Genomic DNA, 12,531 nt, shown 5'->3' with positions numbered 1-12,531 from the left:
AGATTTACTGGCGGATTGTTGCCCGTGATGCAAAGGTGATAACGGTCAAGAGTTTTAAATTTAAACAAATATAGTTTTAATTAAGCACGAATTTAACTTATAGTGTACAGTAGAGAAGGCTCAGGGGTTCGTTAGAATCGTTGCAATATCAAAACTCCATCAAATACACTGCAAACCTGTCCGCAAGCCCTTAGCAATGTTAAACAGATATTGTGTTCGAATGTTCATTTCAATGCAAACCTATGTAGGCCTACAGACTTCAATACTTGCTCTGAAACGAAGATGCAGACTATCCATGATCTGCAGTATTAAACTCTCTCTCACCCACTGTATTCTCCTAACATTTCTCCCAGCGATTACAACATTTATTGGTATCTCAATCACTTCTTAGTAGGATAGCTTTATCTAGAGGCCACTGATTAACCTGGAATTGTATTTTTCACTTTTCTACCTTCAGAATTGACAATAATCGTTTGGACATTTCAGTCGCTTCTACCTAATATTAAAAACGTTTCGTCGATAATTTGGTAACATTGTATTACTTCTTTGTATTATTGATTAACTTGGTTAGACTTATTTAAACATTTTTTTCTTTGCACCGACGTGTCATCTATCTCTTGAACGAAAATACACCAGCTCTCACTGGGAATCAAATTCAGAACCAATACGCTTGAACCACTTGGTCATAACAAGGCAGATCTAAAAAGAAATTTCGATTTTGTTCGGAAAATTGTGATTAGGTGTAACATCTAAAATATATATTTAAGAAAGGATACGGAGCAAATGCACTGAACTTTCTCGCTAGAATTTCTTACACTCATGTTAGGCTGCATCTATTACTGAAACATTTGTTTGGGAAGTTACGAACAAAATATTTTTTGAGAAAACTTTAGACCCAAAAGTAAAGTACTCATTGCTCATATTTCCGTTAGAAATAACTTAAGCCATATATATTAGAATTATTAAGGATATAATAGTATGTGAACTATAAGCAAAAGCGTCTGAGTAATTTCTGAGAAAATAATGAGAAAAGTCACCCCCAAGAATAAAGTATCCCTTGTGGATCTTTTCAGGACAAACGAGCTATGCTATGTTGTTAGTGTTTCATAAAACATTTATTTATGAAATACGAACACAACCACCTGAGTCGTTCTTGAGAAAATCGCAGGGTAAAACTGTCAAAAGTAATATACCACTTCTAGATTTTTAGGATGAGGAAATTACAGCACATCGTTAGGTTGTTTATGTAACATTTATTTATGAAATAGGAACAACAAACATCTGAGTTGTTTTGGGAAGATCATCGGGAAAAACTTCCCCAAAGGTAAACTATTCAATCTCTAATTTTGAGGATAAACGATTTATCCCATATTGTAAATTATTTATGAAACCTGGATCAAGCAGTTCGATTCATTTTTAAGCAAATCGTCGGGAAAAATTTAACTGTGAAAGTAAACTACCTTTTTTGGATTTTTCTCTTCGGAACAAGCGAGTTATACCATATTGTAAGATTACTACAGAAAATATTTTTATTGAAATTAGAACAAATATGTCTGTTATTACTGCGAAAATTGTCAAAAAAATTCACCCTTGAACAAACCATTCCTGTATGTTATCGGGACAAACGATTTATGCTGTATGATAGTTTATGAATGAAACATTTCTTTACGAAATATGAACAAAATTGCCTGAGACGTTAATGGGAAAGTCGTCGAGGAAAACGCTCATTCCAAGAGGAAACCACTCCTTCTAAATGTTTACATGACAAACGAGTTATGTCATATTGTTAAGTTACAATGTTACGTTTATTTATGAAATGCGGTTGAGAAAATTGTATAAAAAGAACGCATACCATAAATTACACCATATGTATTTTTCAGAGCAATGATTCATACTACGGTTGAAGGTTGTTAATAAAATATATATTTATAAAAAATAAATAAAAATCGTCACAGCTGTTTTTTTTAGAAAATTGAATTAGTTTAAATTTTCTTTCTTCAGTAAACTACCCTTAGTTTTAGGTGTCGAAGGATATAGAATTCGAAACGCTAGTATGTTATAAAAACCTTTCTATTTGAGTGCATATAAAAGCGTGACGTATCGACAGACGAATAGATGGACAGAGGTCGAAAAATAATTTTTTCGACATGTAGGGGCCATGTAACTTGAATTCATTGAAATCTCATATTTGATTTTTTGATTTTTATTGCTATCACCACAGTTTCTTCATTCGTCACTCGTATGTGAAAACGAATAGGCCTACACCGGCACGTAAAGTATTATTTGTAATCCCAAAAATTTAATGAGTTACGTTTAATGTGTTGTCATGCTAGAAGAAAAGCTTATGCCTATTACATCATTTTATTATCAGTTTATCTACTGTATAATTCAGAAGAACGGTATGATTATCATTAATATCCATGGCATCTTTTGGAGACATGCGTGTTCCTTGCACATAGAGCTGTTTAATTTAGTTTTGTTTAAAGAGGGCATTCTTTATTCCTTACACAGACTTATCATTGCATTTCTTGCACTTGTGGATACGAAAAAGAGAAAGAGTCAATACTCTAAAAAGAAACACACACACACTAGAACCATAATTTAATATCAGCCTTTCTTCCATGACAACGAGCTATTCTACTTCATTCACTGTAACTGTAAGGCTACTTTCTGTTCCTGACACACACACAGTCGAAGTGAGTTGAAGTTCGTCTGCTCTGCAAAAATGGAGAGGGGAGGAGTAAGCATACAAGACCATAAACTGAAAACAATCGCTGTTACCAATAGTACTCCAATCCTGAATAAATACGTCGATTAAAGGACACTATCAATAAGTTATTTCCTTATTATATTGCTTCGGTTCTTATTAACATGAAAATTATACATTTTCTATAATGTGTTGTAAGAAAGAAAAGATGGGTAGGGATGGGATGAGATTCGATCTGGTCTCAAAACAGTATATGAACTACCAGTCCGCCACTCTACCCACTTGTCCACAGAAGTTTATTGTCTTTTTTCTTAACAAATTAATGTTAATGGCTATAGAGCATGCCACTCCCAACCTTAAGTTAAGAGTTTTCCTTATTGTTTCTCTATTTCCGTACATCTTGGTTCCAGAAGCTAATTTACACTTGGCAGACAATCTAGACCCTAGGTTTAAGCTAATAAATGCGATATTTTACCCCACTTTCCAGTTCCTTGATTTAACTCTCCTCCTACCAATTGTGTTATTCCCTCTGCAATCGAGCTCTGCTACTGCAAAAATCCCTCGAAAATATTATTGCCAGTAAAAACATAACCGAAGTGCGTTTTAGATTTGAGGACGTCTTAAATTCGAGTAATTATCAAAAATTCTTAATTAAAGATATTAACGTGTTATTAAAACTATTTTCCTAGCCATAAATATTTTTAATTTTGTACCATATTCAATCATTCAGACAACAATAGTGTCCTGCGCTTGCGCAGAACGTGCGGGTTTGCTAGTACTTTTTAAATATGGATTAGAATCTTAAAATATAGATCTTAAAAAATAATACATAGACTATACCAACCTTATCCATCAAAGTTTTCCTACAATACAAAGCATTGCAGGCTGATATAAAATGTTTGTGCCCGAGAATACCGACGTCAAGACCTATGGATTCATCTCTTTGTGGAAAAAGCGTTGGTTTAAGACACAATTCCTGAAATTTTCCATACAACATTATACATTATTTATCTACAGTTATAGTCTCAAGTATATACACAAGTGCACAATTTTTACTATTCTTTGTATGCATATATACGAGCTCGTATATATATATATATATATATATATATATATATATATACTTACACAAACAAGATATGAATCAAAATTACTCATTACATGTATTTACAACATAAAAATAAGTTGTGAATATAAGGAATAGAGGAATAAGCAGGAAATACTAGTATATAACTTATGGAATAATCACCATTTCACAAACGAAAAGCAAACAAACCATAATCAAAGTTCTTTGCCAACCATGGATGTCTTTGGTAGGTAAGACAGGACGAAGTGTCCCTTCTTCACTACTGAACCGAAACAAGAAGTGAGCCGAGTAAAGAGCTCACCCAACCGAGCTAGCTCGATCCCTTGGCACTGTTGAGCCGAACCGAGCCAATGGCTCATCCTAACCTGCCTGGCTCGAGTCGATGGCCACCTGAACCGAATCGAACCAAGCTGATGTCTCATCTCAACCGAGCTGGCTCGAGTTGATGGCTCACTTGAGCCGAGTCGAACCGAGTCGGCTCACCCCAACAGTGCCGGCTCGAGCTATCGGCTCAGTTGAGCCGAATCGATGATTCATCCCAACCGAGCCTGCTCAACGCATCGGATCAATCGAGCCGAGCTGATGGCTCATCGCAACCAAGGCGGCTCGAGCTGTTCGCTTAGTTGAACGGAGCCGAGCCGAGCTGGTTGATATCACTACCCGGGTTGGCTTCTGCTTGGGCTCAAAAATTCGACCGTGCAGGTCTAGGGCTTGATGGTAATAATTAGAGTATATACTTATATTGGTGCTCTCGACATTTGTGGCTGTCTCGTTATAATAATATATTGTCATCTCGTTAACGAGACGAGACGAGATGCTAGCAGTTTTCCCGCTCACGGGCAACATTAAAAGTAGTTCACATTACTGTTTACATTTCTAATGGCTTTCGTTTTCCAGTCTAATCAGGCCACGGTTTCAAAACGAATTAAAACGAGCTGAACGAGCGAGCCATTTATCAAAATCGACCTCAAAAACAGTGACTAGGCTCGGAACTAGACTCGAGAAAATTACCTTCGACTCGACTCGTGCCCATCCCTAGTTATTTGAGAAGACCTACTGGTATTTATTGACTCGTATGGCAAAAGAGCCGACGACGACTATTTTAACTGAATAGACATTAGAGTTCTAAATTCTCCCCTCTTTGGAAATGTCGCGCCTGGGGCGGACATTTCATTCTCACTAATCTAATATTAAAGCAACTTGAGTAAATAATACACACTTTTTTCTCACAATATATGTACATTACAATCATGTTATTTTTTTATGATTTCACACGCCATTCAAGTTTTTCTCCAATCATGATATCTACATATAAAGATAATCATCGCGCTTGGATATTAAGACATCCGAACCTTTTTCATTTTCTCAAGATCCACCACAATTAATTAAAAACAATCGATTTTGTGTTTTGGAAAGAGTGCCAACATAATATAACAGGAAGAAAAATGTCAGTCTGGTATTTGAAAGGTCAGAGAATACCATTTGCGTGTGAAGTTAATTGTCCTTTAACAGACCACTGATGCATTTAATAAACGTACGCAGCAAGCGGTTAAAACCATGAAGAGAAAATCATAATTTACCTTACTAGAGTTCGCGCTGTAGGCTAAGGACATTTTAACATAGAGGAATAAAGTATACTCTTACCCTTTAACTGAATTACATAAACGTTTTTGTGTTAATTGAAATTTTCTTCTTCATATACGTATATAATCTGCTACAGTCAAAAAGTCTGTGGCAAGCAAAGAAGCATAAGATGAAATTTACCGGAACTTCCCTCGTGGCTATATTGTTAGCGTACGCGCTTATGACATGAAAGACCCGGGTTCAATTCCTACGGCGTGGAAACTCAAGTGTTTGGATCTCACATTAAATGTCGGCTCACTTTTCATATAGCCTCGTTGTTAAACTTCAAATCCAATCTCTGTGTGCGTGAGTTTTCTCGGAGTTCTCCCGTTTCCTTCCATTTTCTTCATTTCACCATTTCATTCGTTTCTCATTATCACTGTCTCCTTTAGCCTAATCGGCATAAACGTGGGACGTAACACTTAAAGATTTATTTATTTTTACAATCCAATCAACCTATGAAAGTTATACTTGATTGACTTTCGCAGAAATCTAAAGCTGAGGCAGGCTTTCTTCAAGAAAATTTTGTTCAAGGGTAACGGGGAGGGAAACAATATGTAAGAGAACTCCAATGGAACAGTATTTTTTTTTAAGTGTATCCTACAGAAAAGTGGTATATAAATATAATTTAATTTAACTCCAGGGAAGGGGTTAGCTGTCCAACAAGTTTTTTCTGCCCCTTCTTCTACTTTAACTTACCTCGAAGAATCAAGCTATTCAAGAAGTGGAAAATAATTTATGCTGCCAACACTGCTCAAACTGATTTTTTTTTTTTCAGTTTGAATTTCTCAATTGATTTTGTAAAAATCATTTAAGTACATATCCATTAACCCCTTGAATTCCAGCCTTGTAGATAGAGTGCAGAACCTCACGACCATGCTAAGGGGAGAGCATTAGGCAACAAATAGTGCAAACAAATCATCCATCACAGTGACTGCAAATACCCTGTTTTAAAATTAATGTATTCACTCTCCTCTTTCTCCGGAACATAATCTGAAAAACTATAACCATCCTCTTCCTCCATATTCTACTGCTTTGTGATACAAAGTACACAAGAATAAAAACACACGTATCACAAATAGCAGGGGTTCGTGCTCTCAGCAACAGATGGCATAACAATCTTGCTTTGCTCATTGCTTTCAAAGGTCACGTGTTCTAATGATGTCAGAGCAACACGTAACCTTCGGTCCTCCCGGCCAACACCACCTAGATTTGAGAAGACCAGAGTGCTGGACCAACACCACCTAGATTTGAGAAGGCCAGATGGCTGCTACAGTGACGTCACACAAGTGGTCTTCCAGCTGAGTAGAGGAGTTCCCGAGTGCTACGAACTTCATAGCTTTCAGAAATAGGAAATTACAATTTAGTATTGCGTAGCACACGTGCTCTATTTGTACCCTTTTACGTGTTTTTTCTTAAACTACATATATGCCAAATAAGAAGGTGCATCAGTAGCATTGTGACTTAAAACCCTAAAAAGGAAAGAAATTAGAAGAAGTAAAGAACTTTTCCCAGATTGCACAAATATGTTACTATTGTTTTCTAGTCAATATTACTGTACATTCCCCAAAAAAGTTTATCGTTCTCTTATAAGCATAAAAGTATCGTTAGTGCAAGCGAAAGTAAGTATCATGACTTCACGTTACTCGAATAACATTCATAACAATCACAATATTCATAATCAAATATAGTAAAAATGGTTGATTTACAAAATTAAAGAGAAAGATCAAAACATCTATTGTAATTAAGATATATCACAACAAATACATGCTACTTGAAATTAAGTAAGAAATTAAAGCATTACGATCCCTAACAAGGTGAATTAAATTTTGTAACTCAGTTTTATTGAGGAATGGTTTGCAATTTTATACCAAGCAGATGCTTCAAACCATTCTTTTTCTTTTCAATTTTCATGCAAATATTTTCCTATTCTGTACTAGCACTAGTTCATTTTGTGCACTAATAGTCACGGTAATTTGCAACATTGTTAATTAATATCATGAATACCAATTACGGTAAGAGACGACATACACTTTGGAGAAAGCGTTTGTTCTTAACACATTCTACACTTTTAACAAAATTCAATATTGCTCAAATGCATACTTATACAATTTTAAATACATGAATTAATACAACACATAGTCAATATTAACGACATTAAAAATATCTTCATTTTCTGAGAAGATCATAGGAAAATTTAATAACACTTTTTTATAACGTGGCTAAGCGATTAGCGTACACGCCTTTGGCGTGGGAGACCCGAGTTCAATTCCCGGCGGGAGCTCATGTGGTTCGGATTCCACGTTAATCAGTAGGTCCACGTCTCATATAGCCTCGCTGCTGAAGGGGCGCTAAACTAAAATCACCTCACCTCACCTCACTCTTTTATAAACCAAAATCAAGACTGTATTTTCTTATTACAATATTATTTCTTATGTTTTTGATCTCCTTGAAACTTTCTTTCGTTCCTAGTTTTAAGTTATTTGTAAAAACTTAAACCAATGAAAAAATGCTATCGAAGAGAATCACTATTACTTATTATAAACAGCAACAAATTTCATTAAAATGGGAATATCCGCATGTGGATCTTTTATTTTTAAAAAGAATAATAAAACATGAAACTAAACTAGAATATACATAACGCCAGTTTAAGTGTAAAACGAAAATTATCTACTAAGCATCAATTGTTTGCTCCAAACCTAGATCTGTCGAATGAAACTTAGTTGGTGGACCTATATATTCCTGGTAAGAACCCCAGAAATTTCACATGGAAGAGGTCTCAATTATTATTGATCAAAATAGTATTGGATATATTTGATCAGTCTTATGTAATTGGAATTTCTCGCTTACTTTATGGAATGTTATTATTACACAAGGTAAACCTAAATTTGGTATGTTTTTCATAAATTTAAAGCCCTATAATGTTTGAATATTATAATTTGATGTTGAACATTATGATTGCAGTACATTTTATCCAATCATATTTAGGTATAATGATTTAATTTCCAAATAAGAGCTGCAGTCAGATAAATGGATTCTAATTGAGTAATGTGTGGTTAGTCAATACCACTCAGAGAGAAGGCCAATGGTCTGTGCGATGACACCATGTAATGTCCTACTTCCATTACATATTTATTGTATGTACACTCATGTCCAAAATTATTGTCGCATGTCTATAAATATGTTGTAGGAATATAATTTGATAACAAATTCACCCGATATTTCTTATGTTAGTATGTGTATAATTGGCAAAGACATGTATGTGGCAAAGTTCATGTCAAAAGACCAGTAAATAAGAACAATAAAACGAAAATAAAACTTTCTTGACCATTTAGCAACATTTTATTTTACTCATTCTAATTTTCATATTTATAATTCTTTTCCTTTGAAATTTACCACAAATATACATTTCCCGATTATAAACATAGTATCAATATTAAAAACACCCTGCAATAATCATTATCAAATTATATTCTTACAAGAAGACAGTTATAGATATGCGACAATCATTTTGGACATGAATGTACGTAACAGGAAATTACTTGCTACTACTAGCTATTATTATTATTATTATTATTATTATTATTATTATTATTATTATTATTATTATTATTATTATTATTATTATTAAGTGAAATGAAATCTTTAAGTTTTACGTCCCACGGTTATGCCGGCTAGGATAAAGGAGACGGTGAAGATGAGAAATGAATGAAATGGTAGAATGAAGAAAGTAGGAGGAAACAAGAGAACCCCGAGAAAAACCACGAGCACTATGTTAGTCCACACAAAGTCTACACGGCGCGAGCTGGGATCCAACTAGGGATCCCAAGCACCGGAGGTGAACGCTCTACCAGTGAGCCACCGCGCCCCTATTATTATTATTATTATTATTATTATTATTATGACAGAATATAAACCATCAAGTAGATTCGGATGTTTTCCTATTTTAGTGGTAATAATTGTGGAATTATCTCACCTTTCCTGGCACTCAAAAGTATAAAATACGGGAATTAGGGAACAATTAATGCAAATTACTATATATATATTAAATAATTTCAAATAATTTAAATTACTGTATATGCAGGACTATATTTCAACTATCACTTATTTTTGAGTTCGCAATCAAACAATGCCTTTTTCAGCACCTTAGTTCTTACAAATATTCAAAGCAAACTGTTTCTCATAGATTAATGTGAGAAATATAAAATACATATGCTTTAGGTTAATATTACCATTTAGATCAGGGAAATGAAATATTGTCTAAAATGAGGCTGCAAGTAGTTGTAAAGCGAAGTTCAATTTCTTAAGAGTGAATATTGTAAAGAGGGGAAAAATAAACTAAAAACTTTTGTTCCTTCAGAGATGATGGGTTTTAAGTATTATTACAAAACAATAGGGGCGTCGCCAAACACTTAAAGGCCACAAGCCGTAACAAACTGACTTCATAGCGATATTTACCAAAGTATTTAACTATGCACATAAAATGAAAAATCTTTCGATTTGTTTTTAGTAATCTGAAAAGTATTAATTTGTATGGGTAAAATATGTCAAAGTAAGTTTATCTATTCTAATTTGATTAACAGCTTGTACGATTTTAATTAGTATGGTAAATTTGTAGGTTTTTCTTGCAAATTTTAACATTATCCTCAGATCAGCATAACATGGAGGGAACTTTAACTAAAATGGACAGAAGAGAAAATGTTTAATATTTACAATGTTCAGATAATAATAATAATAATAATAATAATAATAATAATAATAATAATAATAATAATAATAATAATAATAATAATAATAATAATAGAAGAAGAAGAAGAAGAAGAAACGGATAGATTAATTGCATATAACTAAATGGACAGCGCCTATATTCCTAGATTTTCTCCAGTCCCCAATGCTCAACTTCTTGCGATGCCACTGCGAAATAATCGACTTAATAATATTTAGTACTATAAACGGAGAATATGCTGTTACTTACCCTGGAGTACTTTGAAGGTATAAAACCTCTTTTAATCGCATTTATCCACTTTGTTTTGAGGCTTTCTTCTTTTGGAAACTTAAAAACGTGAACCTTTGGCCCGTTGTCGTAGTTTTCATTTCAGAGAGACACATTTAATTAGCCATCGATGAGGCGTATTTAATTACAAAATAACATTTCTCACAACACAAAGTAAACTTTTACATGCACAGAATACTATAACCTCAACCTATGAGTGTGTTGTGATTTTTGTTACGTGCATTGTTTCTTTTTATGTGCGTATATGCGTGTGGCTATGTGTTGAGATATTCTATATATTAATTGAGGTTATAGTATTCTGTACATGTAAAAGTTTACTTTGTGTTGTGAGAAATGTTATTTTGTAATTAAATACGCCTCATCGATGGCTAATTAAATGTGTCTCTCTGAAATGAAAACTACGACAACGGACCAAAGGTTCACGTTTTTAAGTTTCCAAAAGAAGAAAGCCTCAAAACAAAGTGGATAAATGCGATTAAAAGAGGTTTTATACCTTCAAAGTACTCCAGGGTAAGTAACAGCATATTCTCCGTTTATAGTACTAAATATTATTAAGTCGATTATTTCGCAGTGGCGTCGCAAGAAGTTGAGCATTGGGGACTGGAGAAAATCTAGGAATATAGGCGCTGTCCATTTAGTTATATGCAATTAATCTATCCGTTTCTTCTTCTTCTTCTTCTTCTATTATTATTATTATTATTATTATTATTATTATTATTATTATTATTATTATTATTATTATTATTATTATTATCTGAACATTGTAAATATTAAACATTTTCTCTTCTGTCCATTTTAGTTAAAGTTCCCTCCATGTTATGCTGATCTGAGGATAATGTTAAAATTTGCAAGAAAAACCTACAAATTTACCATACTAATTAAAATCGTACAAGCTGTTAATCAAATTAGAATAGATAAACTTACTTTGACATATTTTACCCATACAAATTAATACTTTTCAGATTACTAAAAACAAATCGAAAGATTTTTCATTTTATGTGCATAGTTAAATACTTTGGTAAATATCGCTATGAAGTCAGTTTGTTACGGCTTGTGGCCTTTAAGTGTCTGGCGACGCCCCTATTGTTTTGTAATAATACTTAAAACCCATCATCTCTGAAGGAACAAAAGTTTTTAGTTTATTTTTCCCCTCTTTACAATATTCACTCTTAAGAAATTGAACTTCGCTTTACAACTACTTGCAGCCTCATTTTAGACAATATTTCATTTCCCTGATCTAAATGGTAATATTAACCTAAAGCATATGTATTTTATATTTCTCACATTAATCTATGAGAAACAGTTTGCTTTGAATATTTGTAAGAACTAAGGTGCTGAAAAAGGCATTGTTTGATTGCGAACTCAAAAATAAGTGATAGTTGAAATATAGTCCTGCATATACAGTAATTTAAATTATTTGAAATTATTTAATATATATATAGTAATTTGCATTAATTGTTCCCTAATTCCCGTATTTTATACTTTTGAGTGCCAGGAAAGGTGAGATAATTCCACAATTATTACCACTAAAATAGGAAAACATCCGAATCTACTTGATGGTTTATATTCTGTCATAATAATAATAATAATAATAATAATAATAATAATAATAATAATAATAATAATAATAATAATAATAATAATAGGGGCGCGCTGGCTCACTGGTAGAGCGTTCACCTCCGGTGCTTGGGATCCCTAGTTGGATCCCAGCTCGCGCCGTGTAGACTTTGTGTGGACTAACATAGTGCTCGTGGTTTTTCTCGGGGTTCTCTTGTTTCCTCCTACTTTCTTCATTCTACCATTTCATTCATTTCTCATCTTCACCGTCTCCTTTATCCTAGCCGGCATAACCGTGGGACGTAAAACTTAAAGATTTCATTTCACTTAATAATAATAATAATAATAATAATAATAATAATAATAATAATAATAATAATAATAATAATAATAATAATAATAGCTAGTAGTAGCAAGTAATTTCCTGTTACGTACATTCATGTCCAAAATGATTGTCGCATATCTATAACTGTCTTCTTGTAAGAATATAATTTGATAATGATTATTGCAGGGTGTTTTTAATATTGATACTATGTTTATAAT

At 33.4% G+C, this 12,531-nt stretch overlaps 1 protein-coding gene across 1 annotated transcript in view; it reads right to left on the bottom strand.

Moving 5' to 3' along the window:
* Positions 1-12,531, bottom strand: part of LOC145692958 (calpain-5-like) — a 125,433-nt gene that overhangs the window by 48,366 nt on the left and 64,536 nt on the right. The window contains exon 3 of the mRNA XM_081768553.1: positions 3,552-3,683. Within this exon, the coding sequence (XP_081624679.1) occupies positions 3,552-3,683 (132 nt within the window). The remainder of the gene's footprint in view (positions 1-3,551; positions 3,684-12,531) is intronic.

The sequence above is a fragment of the Thermobia domestica genome, chromosome 8 (genome assembly GCF_964235325.1).
Source record: "Thermobia domestica chromosome 8, izTheDome1.hap1.1, whole genome shotgun sequence".
Taxonomy (NCBI): domain Eukaryota; kingdom Metazoa; phylum Arthropoda; class Insecta; order Zygentoma; family Lepismatidae; genus Thermobia; species Thermobia domestica.
This window is presented reverse-complemented; position numbering and strand designations above follow the sequence as displayed.